At 48.0% G+C, this 19,603-nt stretch overlaps 1 protein-coding gene across 1 annotated transcript; it reads right to left on the bottom strand.

Annotated features, from left to right (window-relative positions):
- Positions 1-14,331: 14,331 nt before the first annotated feature.
- Positions 14,332-19,053, bottom strand: CYP1A2 (cytochrome P450 family 1 subfamily A member 2). The gene is given in 10 exon segments (XM_077745725.1): positions 14,332-14,735; positions 15,462-15,477; positions 15,480-15,500; positions 15,503-15,546; positions 16,679-16,768; positions 16,770-16,800; positions 16,980-17,069; positions 17,544-17,664; positions 18,227-18,300; positions 18,303-19,053. Coding segments are annotated over 10 exon segments (1,527 nt in total). The 5' UTR covers positions 19,045-19,053; the 3' UTR covers positions 14,332-14,437.
- Between the last annotated feature and the right edge of the window lie 550 nt (positions 19,054-19,603).

Consider the following 19,603-nt stretch of genomic DNA (forward strand, 5'->3'; position numbering starts at 1 on the left):
GTCCCTCTCCCACTCTCTCTCTCTCTTGAAAATAAATAAACAAAAAAAATTAAGTCATCATCCCTGTTTTTCTTTTTATATAGCATGCTTGCTTCTTCATAACACTCATTATAATTTATAATTGGGTATTTATTTGTAGTTTACTTTTTTAGTATCTGCCTTTTTAGTAGACTATAAATTCCATGAAAGCAGAAGATAACCATGCTCATCTCGTTTATTGCCATCTCTCTACCAACCAGCGCAGCACCTAGTGCATAACAGATGTTCAATCAGCATAACACAAATTCCTTTTTTGAAATAGGAAATCTATATACATGGTACAAAATCAAAAGTTACAAAAGGATGAAATCTCTCAAACCCATGTCCTCCAGATGCGCGTTACCTTCTTCATAGAAGAGCCTTACTTGTTCTTCCACATCTTTGCAGGACATTCTCTGCATTTATTAATATACGGTTTTCAAAAACATAAATGATAGCAAACTAGATACGTTGTCCTGGAGAGTCTTCCATATCATGCATATTGTCTTGTATATATCTATTGTAACTTATGTAGTCATTTCCAGGTTATTGGGATTAATGGGCTGCTGCAAAAAATCACTGAGCACACTGTCATTTGTGTCAGCTTAACTGAAGCATAAATTTCTAGAAGTGGCATTTATGGGTCCAAAGTGTACACTTTTTCCCTAAAAATTTTATTTTATTCTATTTTAATTTAATTTAATTTAATTTATTTTTAAGTTATCTCTATACTCAATGTGGGGCTCAGTGTTAAAACCCCCAAAATCAAGAATTGAATGCTCTATTGACTGAGTGAGGCAGGCACCTCCAGAGGTATATACTTAAACATTTTTAAGGTTTTTTTTTGTTTTTTTTTTAAGTAATCTCTCCACCCAATGTGGGGCTCGAACTTATAACCCTGAGATCAAGAGTTGCATGCTCCACCAACTGAGCCAGCCAGGTGCTCCTGTGCTTTAAAAATTTTGACAAACATTGTCAAAATTCCTTTTTAGAGATTTATTTTTTAAATAAAATTCACGTTCTTTTTTTATGTTTTTTTTTTAAATTTATTTCTAGGAGAGAGAGAGAGAGAGAGAGAGAGAGACAGCGTGAGCAGGGGAGGGTCAGAGAGAGAGGGAGACACAGACTGAAACAGGCTCCAGGCTCTGAGCTGGCAGCCAGCACAGAGCCCGATGCGGGGCTCGAACCCATGAACCGCGAGATCATGACCTAAGCGAAAGTCGGACGCTTAACCGACTAAGCCACCCAGGCGCCCCCTAAAATTCACTTTCACCAGTAATGAATATGAGTGACTGTTTTTAATCCTCTGGCCGACAGAGTGTTATCAAATATTTCATCTTTGCCAATCTGGTGAAAAACTGTCACTGAGGGTTTTTTTTTTTTAAGTTTTATTTACTCTAGTAATGTCTACACTCAATGTGGGGCTCAAACTCACAACCCCAAGATCAAGAGTCACATGCTCTTCTGACTGAGCCAACCATGTGCCCCTCTGTCATTTTAGTTTTAAGTTATATTTTTGGGGGCATCTGGGTAGCAAAGTCAGTTAGCGTCCAACTCTTGATTTCGGCTCAGGTAATGATCCCAGGGTTGTGGGATTGGTGGGCTCTGTGCTGATCATAGAGCCTGCTTGAGATTCTCTCTCTCTCCCTCAGCCCCTCTCCCCCACTTGCATTCTCTCTTTCTCTCTCTCTCTCAAATAAAAAAAGTTATAGTTCTCTTATTATACGTGAGGCCAAGTATCTCTTTATAGTTTAAAATTCATTTGTGTTTTCCTGTTTTGTTAACAGTTCATATTCTTTGTCCATTTTTATTAGACTGTTGTTTTTCTGTAGGAACTCTTTGCATAGTAAGGAAAGGAAATTAACCTTTTACCTCTGTATCATGCAGGGTTCCAGCAGGAAACAGATGGCATTCATTTTTTAAAATATATATATTGGGGGAGGGACAGAGAGAGAGAGAGAGAGGGAGGGAGAATCCCAAGCAAACTCCACAGTGTCAGTGCAGAGCCTAATATGGGTTTTGAACTCACAAACAGTGAGATCGTGGCCTGAGCTGAAATCAGGAGTTAGTCCTGAGCCACCCAGGTGCCTCCAGATGGCATTCTTTAATAAGTTGAATTTGAGGGAGGTTTACTACAGGGATTATTTATGAGGGCATAGGCAGGGAATAGGGGGAGCTCAAGTGGGTAGTTCAGTGGTCTGAAAGATGGTGCTGGAGGGAACAGTTGAGCCCCAGGGGGAGAGCTGGGTGGGGGGGTTGGTCTGAGAGGACACATCCCCCATCTTCCATTACAGTAAGTTCCACGTACCAGCTAGAAAGCAGAGGGCAGGAGAGCCTGTGTGTGAGGCTCCTGCAGGGCGGCTCCCTGTGACACAGAGCAATGTAGAGAAGCGTCAAGAGGGAATCTGCAGGGGCAAAATGGAAGGCATCCAGCACACTTTCATTGTATGTCTTTTGACTTTAGGATTCATTTAAATGCAGAAATGGTGGGGCGCCTGGGTGGCTCAGTCTGTGCTAACAGCTCAGAGCGATTCTGTGTCTCCCCCTCTCTCTGACCCTCCCCTGCTCACGCTGTCTCTCTCTCTCTCTCTCTCTCTCTCTCAGAAATAAATAAAACATGAAAACAGATAAATGCAGAAATGGCTTATTTGTATGTAGTAGAATCAATCTTTTATAGCGTCTGAACTTGTGTCAAATATAGAAAGGCTTTTTCCACTCTCAGATTATTTTTAAAAATTAATTCCATTTTCTTTTGGCCTTTTATGGTTTTATTACCAACATTTAAATGTTTGATCCATTTGAATTTATTTCGGTGTTAGGAGGGAGGGAGGTATCTGATTTTTCTTCAACATTATTTATTCAAAAATACAGCTTTCCCACACTGATTGGAAATGGTGCTCTGTGATAACAACTTGTATGAATGAATGAATCAATAGTGTTGCTGAGAACAAAAACTCATTGCTGTATCATTTGCTACACAGCGCTAGACACCCCATTGTTATCCTTGGGCCTTGCCTGGGGTTCATCTCCAAAGCTCTTTTACGTCCCTAGTGTCCTCTGAACCTCCAAAGTGGATATAATGTGGGGTCCACAAGAAGACGTGGGTCCGGGATGGCCCAACAGCACCAGTGGCCATGCCATAGGCGTGGGCATGCGTATCAAACACTGGTCCTGGGGTGAGGGGGACGGTGTAAAAGGCTGCAGACGGGTCGGGGCCACCTGCTCTGAGTGGGCGAGCGCACACAGGCGAGGGTGGGCCTGGAGTGCCCAGGTATATTTGCGTGCGTGAGTTTGCCAGGTGTGTGTTCAGGTGAATCAGCACACCAGCCAAGTAGGTGCGTGCTTGCAGCCAGGTGTGTGTTCACAGGTGTGCCTGTCGTCTCCTGCGCCCTCGGGGCCAGGGAGCTGCCGGCTCGCGTGCCTGAGTCCCTTGCCTTGAGAATCGTGAGAATCTGGACTCTCTCAGGCCCATAATTAGCGCTTCCTCTGAGGTGGGGGTGGCTGTGGGGAGATGGCTGGCAGGGTAATTAGGCAAGTTGGCTTCTCCTGCTAACTGGCAGTGGCCACATCCGAGAACCTGGAGACCTGGACCTGGTGGCTCCACCTCCTGGGGGTGGGGGGGCGGGGAGCTGAGACCCTGCCCAGGGCTCTGGGGGGCCACACGGGGAAAACAAGTATCTGGCGCAAGATCCAGGCGGACCTTGACTTCCACCACACATCGGCCACGGCTGCGCTCTGGGCTGGAGCGTCCACGCACCCAGGCCAGGAGGGCCCGGCCACAGGGACGGTGTCATCCAGCCCACACCTCATACACACACGGCTTCGCCGGGAAACCAGCGCCTAGAAGGGGTGTGCTGTCCACAGCCCCTGGTGGCTAGCCCCACTGGCGTGAACCCTCTGACCCGCGCTCCTGGGTGTGGACGTGCAGTGTGGGAGAAGAGCCCCCCGCTTCCCTCCACCCTCCACCCTGGGCTTAGAGAGCTCCTGGTCTGAAGGGGGAGGCACCGGACCCACCCAGAGTGAGGGGGATGTGCATGAGAAAGTTGGGGGTGTGGGTTAGGGTACTGCTCTACAAATGAAACCCTGCATATTGGAAGGATTTTAAGGGTGAGTGGGAGCAGCCTTGGCCCTCCCCAACAGTGAGCCCTATGCTCTCTCCAGGGGTTTCTTTTCTTTCTTTCTTTCTTTCTTTTTTTTTTAATGTTTTATTTATTTCTGAGAAAGGGAGAGAGGCAGTGTGAGCAGGGGAGGGTCAGAGAGAGAGGGAGACACAGAATCCGAAGCAGGCTCCAGGCTCTGAGCTAGCTGTCAGCACAGAGCCCGACGCAGGGCTTGAACCCACGAACCGCGAGATCATGACCTGAGCGAAGTCGGAAGCTCAACCGACTGAGCTACCCAGGCGCCCCTCTCCAGGGGTTTCTGGGGCCCTGACCTCATCGCTATGTGCAGTGTAAGTTCTGGCTGAGCTGGATTCTTCTCTCTCATCTTTCCTAGCTCAGCCCTGGGCCCCTGATCCTCCCTGGACTGGCTTCCTGCACTGTTGCTTAGTTGGTCAATATTCATGGAGACTGCTCTGGGCCACACATCAGGACACAGAGATGAATGAGAATGGAGTCCTGGGGCCTTGTGGAGGGGGGCAGGGATGCCTTTGCCAGAGGGGTACAGGGAGCCAGTCCAGGTGGTAGGGACAGAATATACCCTGAGGAAGAGACCTGAAACACACAGAGGCCCTCCCCTTGAGCAGCCTGGGGGTCTCCAGGCTTCCCTGGGGCAGGCGTCAGGGTGGTGGCGGCCTGTCCCACGGGGAGGTGAGTTTCCTTCCGGCAGCTCCTTCTCACGCAATGGGCCGGAAGGGGTTAGGGGCCTATTGTTCCCTGGCACGCCAGCACCCCCAGCCCTTCCCAGCTTCTGGGTGGGGGGAGCAGTGGAAGGAAGTGGGCTGAGCCCAGACCCTGGCAGGACCCCAGTGAGAGGGAGTAGGGTCCCGGGAATGCTGGCTGACACATGTGAGCCTGGTGTACGCACAGCTGCAAATGCGGCATGCGTGTCACGACTTTCGTCTTGCCCTGAGACCACTCTTCCCAGCATTCCTGGTGGTGTGTGTGTGTGTGTGTGTGTGTGTGTGTGTTGAGCATCGACCTAAATAACACCTGGCACTTTACACACTGTATCTCATCAAGCCTCCCAGTAGCCCTGGGGGGTAGGATTGTCATCCCCAGTTGCACCATGGGAAAAGGTACACTCAGAAAGGTTATACAACTGGCCCAGGGGTGAGCTGGGATTTGGACCTCTCTCTGTGAGCCAGCCTCCTGCCATATCTCCTTTCCCTCTCCCAGGTCCTGCTGGGGATTGGACTCCAATTGTTAATTACCTGCCCAGAAGGAAGTGGGAGGTGTAGACGTGAAGGAGCAGTGTGGGGAAACATATCGAGTATCACCGTGTTATCCTTCTAAAACCAGAGAAATCTGTCGGCCCCCAGGGAGAGTCCACATGGCCTCAGAGAGGACCAGAGGTGACCCCCCTCATTAGTGCAAGGTGAGATCTTTGCACTGGGAATCTCCTTCCCCCAAAGCTCTCCTTCCCTTGCACAGCCTGAGAGCCCGCACGTCTTTGAATTATGGCCCCAACTGCAGGGGGGCCCTGCGAACCCGGTGTTATGTCATGGTAGACGCATAACCAGAGTGCAGGGGCTTGGGGGCTAATTTTGAGGGAGGGGATCATTGCAAGGTGGGGCGCTCAGCTGAGGGTGCTGCTGGCAGCCCCCTCTTGGACAGGGATGAGGTGGAGGACAGACTCAGGGCCTGACTTTCTGAACCAAATAAACTTTGGACCAGGAAAATCCAGCCCCTGCCTGGTTTCCCAGACGTGCACCCAGTACCCTGGCTTCAGTCGGCCTTGTCCCTCTGATTTGTCAACTGGAAAATCTTTCCTTGGGGAGCAAGTTGCCTTAGGACTGAGACTTATCTGGGCAGATCTGGGTTCATTTGCATTGGGACCAAGGGGATCCTGGGAGAGAGGCCACCCTGATGACAAAAGGATCAAGGCAGGACCACCCGGCTCTGCGTCACCACCCCCTTCAGAGAAGGGTTGAGCTGCCTGGGAGTAAGAACAGGGGGGTGGTCCTTCCTCCTTCCTGATCAGGAAGTCCAGTCTTGGGGTATCGAGGAGAATATGATTGTCCTGCACTGAGGGCAGGAAAGTGACGGAGGGAGGCTCTTGTGCCATTGTCTCCCCGGCATGCAGTGACCACTTGGATCAGAGGTGAGTGCTCCATGGTGACCCAATCACTGACTAACCTGTGACCTCTCACCTATAAGGCCTCGGTGGAAAAGATGGCTTGAGCCCATCACATTCCTCTCCAAGAACATGAACTACTCATTCCTAGTAGGTGGATAATACTTGAGATAAAAGGAGCTGGGGATCTGACTTGACATGCTGGGAGATGGAGGAGTCATTCCATTTTCCCTATGAGGCAGAAGGGGGTTCCCACCGTGTTCACAGAATTACCCCTCCCCGGTGTTCCCACCGTGTTCACAGAATTACCCCTTCCCCGTGTACTGCCCCTGCAGGTGGGCCAAAGCCTCCTGGGATTTTGCCCACAGCCTGAAGTGAGGCTGGCAGAGGAGCACTATTGTTCTTGGCCCTGGCTTCAGGTGTACGGTGCCAGAGAAGACATCGGAGGTGGCTGAAGACAGGGGTCTGAGGCCCAAGATGGGGTGGGACTTGCCCAAGTTCACCCACACCTGAAACCTGAGCCCAGGGCTCCCAAGCCTCCCACTGAGTGCCCTTTTCACAGGGCTCAAAGATCAAGTGCATTTCCCAGCTGCCCTGTTCCAGCCAGATGGTCTTGGCCAAGGCGGGAAGAGCAGGTAGGGAAAGAGGCTGTGCCCTGAGCTCCTCCCCCACCAATTCCAGCACATGCTTTCCGAGGCATGGGCTCCTGGTCTCCACACAGGGTATAATGGTGCCTACCTCCTAGGGTTGAGAGAACAGCCTGAGATGATGTGTGTCCCCCACCTGCCCAGGAAGGGGCAGGACAGGACTGTTTCTTTCTTTTTTTAAATTTTTTTTTAAATGTTTTATTTATTTCTAGGAGAGAGAGAGAGAGACAGCGTGAGCAGGAGAGGGTCAGAGAGAGAGGGAGTCACAGACTCTGAAACAGGCTCCAGGCTCTGAGCTGGCAGTCAGCACAGAGCCTGACGCGGGGCTCGAACCCATGAACCGTGAGATCATGACCTAAGCGAAAGTCGGACGCTTAACCGACTAAGCCACCCAGGCACCCCAGGACAGGACTGTTTCAATCAGCCCCCAGCCTGCTGTGGGGGGCAGGGATGACTAGCAGGGGTGAGGGGTTGTGAAGTCTCTATGTCTAATTCCTCCTACTTTGGCTGTGACCCGAGGTGAGCCCTAGGCCAGCCTGGGTGAGTTAAAGATTGGCCAGGTGTGCGTGAGAAGCTCAGGCCAACTTCTGACCACAGGGTGGTGACGGCTGAGTGACCAGGGGGGCCTGACACGCAGCTGGGACCTGGCTGAATCTTGGATTGACAAAGTGTGGCACTGTTTGTTGCTTGGACCGTGTCCCCCTCAGACTGGGGCTCCCAGAACAAGGCAGTGTTTCTTTCTTCAGACAAGGTCATGCTTCCTGAGATTCACAGGGCTGGGCTCCATCTCGCTCCTCAGACCAGGAGTCTCAGGGTAGGCTCATGTCCCCCCTCAGAGTGGAGCCCCCTGGTGGGGCTGTGTTTCCTCCCTCAAGTTGGGATGTCCAGAAAAAGTCTCAAGTTCCCAGGGCAGGACTTTGTAGTTCTCCTCAGGCTGGTGCTCCCTAGGGCAGAGCTGTGCCTCTTCCATCTGACAGGTGAGCTGAGTTTCCTCTCTGATGGAAGTTCCTTGGAGGGTTTGCTTTAGGTTCAAGGACAGGCGTGGGCACGAGCCCCTGGAGCCCAGGAGGGTACATCCAGCCTTCATGGATTTAGCACAGACTCAGCTGATTTTCCTTCTTAAATTTATTAACCTTTTCAAAGCCACAGATAACGACAACTGTTTTCAGAATGTTGTGGCAGTTGTGCTATTGTATGAACACTTGGGAAGTAAAGGTCTGGCTCATTGTCATCTCATCTCATCTCATTTCAGAGAATTGTAATTTGTAGGACAGATGAGGCTGAGTTTTGGCTAGTAATAAAGCAACGATAAAGAAGTGAATTAGCAGAAATGCAGACAATGTGTATTAGGTACCAGCTCCTGTCCGTCAAGGGTGGCATTGTAGCCCTAGCCTATTATTAGTTTCTGTGCTTGCTTCTCAGGTATGAGTGGCAGGAGGTGAGATCCCACAGCTATGCGTAGCAGCTCCTTGGAAAGGGGTGCTGGCAGGGTCGAAACTCTATACACTTGCCCAGGACTGCAACACTTACAGGTTGTTGTTACAATCTGTAACTTACAGATTGGTTACCATTTGGACCACCTTCTTACTAAATGTGAACTATTGGTAGCCATTTTTCTACAGAACACACCTTTAATATGGTGATAAAGGCAATAGGAAAATAGGATTCATTTTGCAGAGACCCAGTCTACTGCCCTTGGTTGCTGGATGAGTCTATTCCAGAAAGCAGGGGGTCATGACAGCTGGAGGGGCACAGCCATTCTTTCTGTGTCTGACCTCCTTCAAGGACCCTCCCCAAGGATTCCTCCATGGTTTTCTTTCCTCCGTCCCACTCACACCCGGTGGTTACCCTGGAGTCACAGTATAGCCAGTCGGTCCCTTCAGGCATAAAGGTGTGTCCCTGGAAAGAGCCCGGGGTCAGAGGGGGCATTAAAGAGGCAGGTGGTCTTTCAGGTGTGTGTGTGTGTGTGTGTGTGTGTGTGTGTGAGCCCAAATCTCAGCATCCTCTGGTTTCCGCTTTCTGTTTTTCAGTGGGGAGGAGATAAAACATGATGAACAGCTTTCCTTTTTTATAAAGAACAGAGTAAACTTCTAATACACTTAGAACCTGGGGCTCTTGTGAGATCAACTAATCCAATGCTGCCTCCATTCTGCAGGTGGAAACACTGGTGGTGAAATCAGGGGGCACCAGAGTGGAAAATGGGGGGCTCCACCCACTGTGAAGTGAGCCCGGTGAGTGCTCCACCCCCAGAGCTATGTGGAGAGAGGGGAAGGCCTGGGCCTTTGTTTAATGTTCTGGCAATATCTTATTTTGTTATTTGTCCTTTTTTAATTGATAGACTTCATTTTTTATTGGGGGGGCAAGAGGGGCAGTGAGAGAGAGAGGGGGAGAGAGAGAGAGAGAGAGAGAGAGAATCTTAACCAAGCTCCACGCTCAGTGCTGAGCCCAACACAGGGCTCAATCTGATGACCCTGGGATCATGATCTTAGCTGAAATCAAGAGCTGGAGGCCCAACCAATTGGGCCCCAGGTTGGCTTTATTTTTTTAAAAGCAGTTTTAGGTTATAGAAAATGATCAGAAAACACGGAGAGTTCCCATATACCTGCTCACCCTGCTTCCAGGTTCCCTATTATTCACATCTTGCGTGAGTAGGCACATATTTTACAATTAATGAACCACTATGGATACATTATTATTAACTAAAGTCCATAGTTTACATTAGGATTCACTTTGTTGTGGATTCTGTGGGTTTTGACGAATGTATGATGCCATGTATCCACCATGATAGGATCACATGGAATAGCTTCACTGCCCAAAAAGTGCTGTGTTCTACCTGTTCCTCTCCTCCCACCCGCCCTCCCCTCCCCAACACCTAAACCCTAAACTCCTGGAAACCACCGATCTTTTCGCTGTCTCCATCATTTTTCCTCTTCCAGCATATCATATAGTTGGAATCATAAAATAGGTAACCTTTTCAGATTTGCTTCTTTCTCTTAGTGATAGGCATTTAAGGTTCCTCCCTGTCTTTTTGTCACTTTGGTACCTTATTTCTTTTTACTGCACACGATATTTCATTATGTTATTTGCTTTTTAGAAAAATTGTGGTAGGGGTGCCTGGGTGGTTCAGTTGTTTAAGCGTCTGACTTTGGCTCAGGTCATGGTCTCATGGTTCCTGAGTCTGAGCCCCATGTTGGGCTCTCAGCTGACAGTGCAGAGCCTGGAGCCTGCTTCAAGTTCTGCGTCTCTCTCTTTCTCTGCTCCTCCCCTGCTTGTGCTCTCTCTCCCTCTTTCCCAAAAATATATAAAACATTAAAAATTTAAAGTGTCCTACTATTATTGTATTACTGTCTATTTTTCTTTTTAGGTATGTTAGTATTTACTCTATATATTTAGGTATTGCTGTGTTGGGTGCATAAGTATTTACAAGTGTCATATCCTTCTACTGGATTGATTCCTTTATCATTATGTAATGACCTTCTTTGTCTCTTATTACAGTCTTTGTTTTTAATTTTTTAAAATGTTTTTATTTATTTCTAAGAGAGAGCGTGAACAGGGGAGGGTCAGAGAGAGGGAGACACAGAATCCGAAGCAGCCTCCAGGCTCCGAGCTGACAGTCAGCACAGAGCCCGACACGGGGCTCAAACCCACGAACCGGGAGATCATGACCTGAGCCGAAGTTGGACGCTTAACCGACTGAGCCACCCAGGTGCCCCATGGTCTTTTTTAAGCTCTTTATTGTCTGATGTGAGTATAGCCACCCCAACTTTCTTTTGGTTTCTTTGTTTTTCTCCCATCCCTCTGTAACAGGATTCTCGCACAGAGAGTCGTGACACTGAGGCTTTTTTTATCCAGGAAGCAACTTTTATTCATGCCGGCACTGCTCAGTTGGGTTTCATACCCAAAGAACTGAGCGCCGAACATCACGTGGCATAGTTTTTTTAAAATACATTTTCTATTTCTTTGTCTATTTCTTTGTTATATGGTAACACACATAAACATGCAGTCTGATTAGGTAGTCTCGGTTTACAGGGTCATGAGGGATGTTCTCATGTAGGCGCACAGCCAAGTTACCTTGAGGTTTTCTCTCTCTTTTTTTCTCTCTCCTTAGGGAGGGGACCCTACCACACCTTCACTTTTAGTCTGTGTGTGTGTCCTTACATCTGAAATGGGTTTCTTGGAGGCAGCATATAGATAGGTATTGTTTTTGTTTTGTTTTGTTTTGTTTTAATCTGTTCATCCATTCTGTCTTTTGATAGGAGCATTTAGTCCATTTCCATTTAAAATAATTATTGATATGTAGTGATTGCCATTTTGTTAATTGTTTTGTGGCTCTTTTGTATTTCTTCTGCTCCTCTACTTCTCTTGCTCTCTTCCTTTGTGATTTGATTATTTTTTATAGTGGTGTGTTTTTGTTTTTATTTTTTTTTTTGTTTTTGTTTTTAAATAGGTTTCACACCTAACACTGGGCTTGAACTCACAACCCTGAGATCAAGACCTGAGATCAAGAGTTGGATATTCTACTGATTGAGCCACCCAAGTGCTCCTTTTGTTTTTGTTTTTGTTTTAAATTTTGAATATAACATTTTACTTAACACACTGTACCAAAAATATAATTTCACCAGTATACAAAATTGAGATGTTTTATATTCTTTGTACATCTTCAAAATCTAGAGTGCAATTTATACTAATAGCACATGCCAATTTGGATCAGCCACATTTTAAGGGCTCAATACTCCCATTAAACTAGATTGTATGAAAAGAAATTGGACTGTGCCTTTCTATTGTGTGGTCTTACTAATTTACTTGTGGACAAACATGTGAATGTCTGCTACTCTCCAAACTCTATATTCTATCATTATACATTTGGATCAAGATCTATTATGAGCAGAATTTATATGTTAACAAAACTAAATAGTGTGAGATCAGTACTACATCTGATACTAGAAAAATGGCAACAAAAATGACTACCATGTGAAATTCATTTCACTTATTCATCCATGTGTAGGTATTGACACAGCTAACATGGAGCAGACAGTCTTGTCTGTAGTACTTTCCACAATTACTCATTTTATTTTTTTACTTCTATGTTGTATGTGTGCATCTGTGTAGTGGTATGTTTAGATTCCTTTCTCTTTCTCTTTCGTGTATCTGTCACAGGTTTTTGCTCTATGTTTACAATGAAGTAACCACTTATATTTATATAACAAATTATTTTTGTAACCATCTAGGTTTTAAAAAATTATTATTATAGCCATTCTAATATGTGTGAAGTGATATCTCGCTGTGGTTTTGATATGCATTTCCTTAATAATAATTATGTTCAGCATCTTTTCATGTGCTTCTTATCATTTGCATATTTGCTTTAGAGAACTCTATTCAAGTCTTTTGCCAATTTTTTAAAAAATATTTTAATGTTTTATTTATTTCTGAGAGAGAGAGAGGCAGCGTGAACAGGGGAGGGTCAGAGAGAGAGGGAGACACAGAATCTGAAGCAGGGTCCAGGCTCTGAGCTAGCTGTCAGCAACAGAGCCCGATGTAGGGCTGGAACCCACAAACCGTGAGATCATGACCTGAGCCAAAGTCGGCGCTTAACCGACTGAGCCACCCAGGTGGCCCTCTTTTGCCCATTTTTAAGTTGGGTTGTTTGTTTTCCTGTCAATTTGTAGGATTTCTTTGCGGATTTCTTTGCATGTATTCTGGAGGTTAATCCCTTATCAGATATATGATTTGCAATTCTTTTCTCCCATTTTGTGGCTTCTGTTTTCACTCTTTTGATCGTTCCCTTTGCAAAAGAAGACCTGGGCCTCTTGCAGATAACCCAAGCCCTTCTGGGGAATTTATCCTCCCCTAGCTATGGATGAACAAATGAAGGTCTTGTGAGAAGTCAGGTGTTTTGAGGATTGGGGCATGAGGTATCCCCATTCAGCCATCTGGGTTTGGTCCACAAGACTGGATCTCTTCCTTCATGTTCCCTTCAAGTGTTAAAAGACTTGGGTCAAACAGGAAAGGAGAGAAGAGAGAGCAATGAACAATGTGCCCTCAGTGATGGAGGAAACAAACCTAGGCCTACTCTTAGGACTCAAGAAATCTGATACTGATGCATGCTATAATATGGATGAAACTTGAAAATAATACACTAAGTGAAGAAGCCAGTCACAAAAGACCACCTGTTGTATAATTGCATTTATATGAAATGTGCAAAGTAGGCAAATCTATAGAGACAGAAAGTAGATTAGTAGTTGCTTAGGGCTGGGAGTGACTGCCAGTGGGTGTGGGCTTTCTTTTCCAGTCGATGAGAAGTTTCTAAAATTGATTGTGGTGTGTTAGCAAAACTCTGTTGCAATTTGTGATTTATGAGAAATAGATGTTTGGTCATCTAAATGGTCATCTAAATGACCAAACATATATATTTGGTCTTTGTCCACAGATCCTCGCTCACAGCTTCCTAAACCCTTGGAATTTCCTAAGTGTTGAGAGTGATAAAGAGGTCTTTTGTTTTAATATTTATATAAAATATATACATATTTTAGAGAGTGCGTGAGTGGGGGAGAGGGACAGAATGAGAGAAAGAGAGAACCTTAAGCAGGCTCCATGCTCAGTGTGGGCTTAACCCTGGGATCATGACCTTAGTCGAAGTCAAGAGTCAGATGCTGAGCTGACTGAGCTACCCAGGTGCCTTGTCTTTTGTTGTATTAATGAAGGCAACTTTTGGAGCTGGTTGCCAGGAGGTCCAACCATATGACTAGAGTGTTGGATCAGTCTCACTCCCTGACCTCTGGGGAGGGGAAAGCGGCTGGTGGTTCAATTAGACAGTGGTCAATGACTTCGTCAGTCCTGAGTATACAATGAAACCTCCATAAAAATCCCAAAAGGACTGGGATCAAGAGCTTCCAGGTTGGTGAACACTCAGAGATTGGGGAGAATGGTGTGCTTGGAGAGGGCATGGAAGTTCCATACCCCTTCCCCAGACTTCGCTCTGTGTATCTCTTTGTCTGGCTGCTGATTCCTATCTTTCATCATATCTTTTAATAAATTGATAAACATAGGTAAGTGTCTCCCTGAGTTCTGTGGGTCACTCCAGCAAGTTAAAGAACCTAAGGAGGAGGAGGTCATTGGAACTTCCAGTCTGAAGCTGGTTGGTCAGAAGCACAGGTAGCAGCCTGGGGCTTCTGACTAGCAACTGAAGTCAGGTTGGTGGGGTGTAGTCCTGTAGGATTGAGCCCTTAACCTGTGAAGTATAATGCTATCTGTGGGTAGACAGTGTCAGAATTGAGTTGAATTCTTGGACATCCTTTTGGTGTCCAAGAATTGCTTGGTGTTGTGTGTGTGGGGATACCCCCCTATGTTGAAACTGGATCCAGGAACCCCACAAGATCTGTGAATATGCTAAAAGCCATTGGATTGTCTAAGAAAGTGAATTGTATGGTATGTATATTATAGCTCAACAAAGCTTTCATTTAAGAAAGAGGGGAACAAACAAGGGTTGTGGAGTCATGGGCGATCCTCACCCCTCCCTCTGCCTTGGCATGCTGGTGTCTTCACTTCATGGAGAAGCGTGGCCGTGCCTGAACATGCTCACAGTGGGGGTGCTTCATGGTCAGCCCACAGATGAGAGTTAGATCTACTTTCACACCCGCTGGCACGCTGAACTCCAGCTGCTGCAGCAAGATGGCTAGGAAGAGGAAGATCTCCCACTTGGCCAGGACCTCCCTTGTACACCGGTGCTTGCCCAGGCCAAAGACCATCACCTTCTCACTTAAGGTCTTGTTGATGGCAGTACCATCAGCAGTGAGGAATCGCTCTGGCTGGAACTCAGATGGATCCCCCCACACCTTCCTGCAAGAGGAACAGAGGAGATGGGATTTCTGGGTGGGGGAGACCCTGGGAGGAAAGACCTGGCGGAGACTTCTGTTGATGGTACAAGTGTTAGAATAGATGGAGAGTGATGAAAAGAGAGTCGAGAGAGCAGCCAAACTGTACTTTGCTGCTTATTTCTTTTACAAATCTCTCTCTAAGATGATCGACCTTACAAATGGGGCTTTTAAATATTAATTTGTTATTTTAAAGAAATAATGCTTCAACTAAAAGAAATTAAAAGGAGGAAAACATTATTTCCATCCTACTCAGTATACAGGGGAGTCAACAGTACATCCTGGTTTATGCTTATTGTTTTGGAGTAATTGTTGGCAGTATTCCTTTTCACACTCAGGAGCACCCCAGTTTAAGTGGTAAATTATATGCCCCCCCCCACCTACAGGCTAGAGGGGGATTTTCTAAAGAGAGGTCACCAGGCCATTGCCATCAGAGTCACCTGAGGTACTCCATTTTACCTACCAAAGTGGAATCTTGGGGGATGAGGCACCCTAATCTAACCAACCTGCTGATCATTTTCCTATGTGCACTACAGTTTGAGAAACATGGACCCAAAGTCTGTTACTTAGAACAGACTATATATAGCAATCGAGGCCCCATCCTTCTATCATATACCCAGTTCCCAGGGGGACAGACAGCCTTCCTGACTGCTGAGTCTCACATAGTTTTTAGTGGAGGATGTATACTCACTGGTCATGATTGACCTCCACTGGTTTATGAGGACAAGTGTTTCTTGGGGATGTAGAAGCCATTCAATGTCGTGTCCCTCGTTGTGCTGAGGAAGGAAGAGGGGGCTGTCAGGCTCAGGGAAGGAAAACTGGGGCATGTCTCTGGGAGGTATTCTCTCCTACTTCCACTCCAGCCCAATAGCTTGCTCACCACAGTCTCCATACCCCACACTGGGAGGCAATGCCAAGAGTGGTGAAATTAGGGGCGCCTGGGTGGCTCAGTCAGTTAAGTGTTCAACTTTGGCTCAGGTCATGATCTCGTGGTTTGTGGGTTCGAGCCCCGCATCGGGTTCTGTGCTGGCAGCTCAGAGCCTGGAGCCTGTTTTGGAGTCTGTGTCTCCCTCTCTCTGCCTTCCCCCACTCATGCTGTCTCCTTCTGTCTCAAAAGTAAATAAACTATTAAAAAAAAAAAAAAGAGTGGTGAAATTATCCTTCCCCTTCCTCAGCTCCTGTTTTTCACCTTCAGCAAAGCAAGTGTTTACTGAACTTTTTTGTGTGTCTGGCTGTGCATTTGGCCATCCTCTGGCGCCAAGAAGAAGGCTGTCTGGGCCAGCCCTGGGGAGTTCCCAGCTTGGCTGAGGAGTCAGACCTCTTGTTCCAGGAATGATTAGACCAATAGATGGATGGAAGTAAGTGTTCACTAACTCTTTTGACATTGTTAAAATCCTAGGACGTAATTAAAGACAAATGGCCGAAAGTCCTACAAGATATCAGAGAATGAATCTGTGCCAGCCATTTGAGTCAAGAAAGCCTGCTAGGTGAAGGGAAGTTTGTGTCAGGATTGACCTGGGGCAAGCACAGGATTCTGGTAGCCAGAGAAGAGGATAGATGGCATTCCAGGGAGAAGGTCCAGCAGAAGCAGAATTGGAGGTTGGCTGCAGCATGCTGGTGAGCTGCAGTGAGGCCGGCCTGGCTGGGCTGAGAGTACTTGCAGGGAGGGAATGTGAGCAGAGGTGAAGGAGAGCTGAGATCAGGAGTGTGACTTTATCCTGAAAGTGGGGTAGTTTGATCATGCTTGGACTGGTTGGGAACAGACTAGAGGCTGAGGGTCTGTGAGGAACTTGGGGACACGGCCAGAATGAGATGCCGAGATGTGAGCCAAGGCCAGGGCTGAGAAGATGGGAAGAAGAGACATGGTGAGGACTTCAAAGGTGGCAGGGCAGCATAAGGAGAACTTACCTATAGGGGAGAGTGAGGGGGATGAATGAGGAGTGTCGGAAGGTCTCCAAGATTAAGGCCTCCAGGTAAGGCAGCTGGAATCTGTCAGAGCCAGGGCTGCCATGCCCTGCCAATCACTGTGTCTGTAGAACACAGAAGACCAAACAGGGTTTAGGGCTTCCCTGACTGCTCCAGGGCATCTACGTCTCCTATTACATCCCCCATTATGTCCCCTATTAGGCACATAACAGCCATATGTAGATTGAACAAATGACCTGAGGATCCCAAGGCTTTTCTCAGCCAATGCATCTCTGCCACATACCCAGCTCCTCCTGGATCTTTCTCTGTTTCTCAGGACTTTTCACAAGGTGCACAAAGCTCCAGGAGATGGCTGTTGTGACAGTGTCAAATCCTGGGCAGCACGGTGCAAGGTAGGAAGGAAGGAGGACAAGAACAAGAAACCAGCTGTCCCTAAGCACCCTGCATGTATGTACCACGCATTGCTTTCTCTGCCTCCTTCCCCCCTGCCTGCTCCACCCCCTCCCATGAGTTTTCTGGGGGCAGAGCCAGATCTCCTCAACGGATATTTGGTCACTGGTTTTATCATTAGTTTCTGGAATTACAGGGACTCAGACTTACAGGCTAGAGAACCCTTAATTGTTCATGTGGGGAAATTGAGGCCCAGAGGCAGAGAGGGGCTTGATTGAATTTCCACTGAGCATTGTTGGCTGGCCTGGACTCTGACCCTGAACATGGGCCAGGTGTCTGTGTGTCCTGCACCATCTGGTATGTGGTTGGCAAATTTTCTGATGTACTCAGGGGCTGAGCAAGTCTGTGGGTGAACAGCAGGCACTAATGGATGGAGGAGCAAAGGTCTGATTCCTGCCAGGCCCAAAAATGTCGCTGATAAGGTTGACAATCTTCTCACAAGGGATGTGGCCACCATTAGCTCTGGAGCCCTTCTTACGGTGCTTCAACAGGGCGCCCATGATGTCCTGGATGTTGTTCTGTAAGGACAAAATCTTAGGGACAAGCCTGTACTTCCAGGGCCAACCATTGGACCTTACCCCATGCCACAGGGTGCCTCCCCCTGGCCTGTAGGCAGTAAGTTGGGCTTATATAGCAGGAGCTGGTGGCAGCCCTGGGGACCCTTCATCCCAATAACCCCAGGGGTCCAGTTTCAGAGGAGGAGGCTGGGGTGAGGACTAGGAAGCAAAGTGCTACCTGAGCTGGGGATTAGCCTCCGTCAGCGTTCAGGTTCCCGCAGAACAAAAGCCTTATGATAACAGCCCCCCCACATTGCAGGACTCTGCCAGGGCCCCCTTCACAGCCAAATATCTCTAGGGCTTTGAGCAACCCTGAGAGGGAGGCTGTAGGGATGAGGAAACTGAGGCCAGAGAGGAAGAGGGATTGTTGCCAGGTCACACAGCCAGTCCAGGGTGTTCCAGAGCTTTCCTACGCCTTGACAGCAGCATGTCAGCTGTGTGTGTGCCTTGAAGCTGGGTGAGAGGGACCGCACACAGGCCCTGCAGGGTGCCTCCTGCAGCCTCACCAGCACCCTGGGCTCACCTTGTCAAAGTCCTGGTAGTGCTCCTGGACAATGTTCTGCAGGAACCGTACCAGCTTCTGGTTGAAGGCCTTGGTTTCTGCAGGGCAGGGGTGGGGAAGTATCGAAGGATGGGGAAGAAGTCCACAGGGTTGGCAGAGATCACATTCTCCACAAATTCATTGGTGCTCCTCAGGATGGTGGACATCTCCTCACTCTCCTTAGGGAAGCGCTGCCCAAAGCACATGGTGCCAATGACATTGACCACTGACAGCACTACTTGGGTATAGGGGTCAAAGCTCCCAACCTCTGCCATCTGCTTCTGAAACCTGTTGATGAGGACCTCGGCCTCCTTGCTCACATGCTCTTCCAGGTAGCAGGAGGACGAGGAAGCCGGGTCTGAGGCAGTCAAGGAGGTGTTGAGGACGCTCTGGGCCAGACGCCTGCGGGCAGCCCACATGGGTCCAGAGTCTGGGCTGAAGGTCAAGCTTTGGCCATCAGTGATTACAGTGAAGCTGTAGAGATCAGGCCGGCCATTGAAGTCATCGCCCTGCTGCACCAGGGCCTGCCAGATGGTGTCCAGGCTGCTGAGCACCAGCACAGGTGTGGAGCCAATGCGGATTTGCAGCACGTCCCCATAATGCTGGCTCAGCCTTGCCAGTGGCAGATGGGGGCTCTTCCCCAAGGTCAGTACGTGCCCGAGCAGAGGCCAGCCCCAGGGCCCCGGTGGACTCTTCAGGCCTTCGGGAACCTGAGGCTGCCGAGCCCTGACCACCCAGAACACCAGACAGAAGACAACAGAGGCCAGGAGAAGCTCTGTGGCTGTTGGGGATAATGCCATCTGTAACAACTACTGGGGAAGGAGGAGACTGGTTGAGCATCAAGATGGAGCCTTTCACTCATTCATCCACTCAGTCAATAAACATTCCCCATGTTTGGTGCTTGGCTCCTAGCTAGACACTAGAAAGACAAACTGAGCCACCCAAGAGCCCCTCTCCATTTTTATTTTATTTTTTTTTTCACTCTCCATTTTAAATTAGCAACTTGGCCATCTCTGATTAGAATGGAGAGATGGGAGGGGATCCCCACCCGGCATGAGGGCAGCCTTGGCTCTGGCTTGGCTGCAGCCCAATCTCAGTCTCCAAGACTGTGGGAGGGTGGGGACTCACCCTCAGAGGAGGGGCTCCCCATGGTCTGGTAAAGAATGCCCTGGTAAAGGTATATCCACCATAGGTCCTGTGTCCCAAGAGCTCACTCTTAGAACATCACAGAATCTGAGGCCTGGAAAGGAGCCTCAAAATTCCCAACCTAATTAGCCCTGATGCTCTCATCTGCCCATCACCTCAGTTTCCAATTCTGAGGCTGGAGTGGAGGCAATTGACGACTTCAAAACAGGGGAA

Source organism: Crocuta crocuta, unplaced genomic scaffold (genome assembly GCF_008692635.1).
Source record: "Crocuta crocuta isolate KB4526 unplaced genomic scaffold, BGI_CrCroc_1.0 scaffold130, whole genome shotgun sequence".
Lineage (NCBI taxonomy): Eukaryota > Metazoa > Chordata > Mammalia > Carnivora > Hyaenidae > Crocuta > Crocuta crocuta.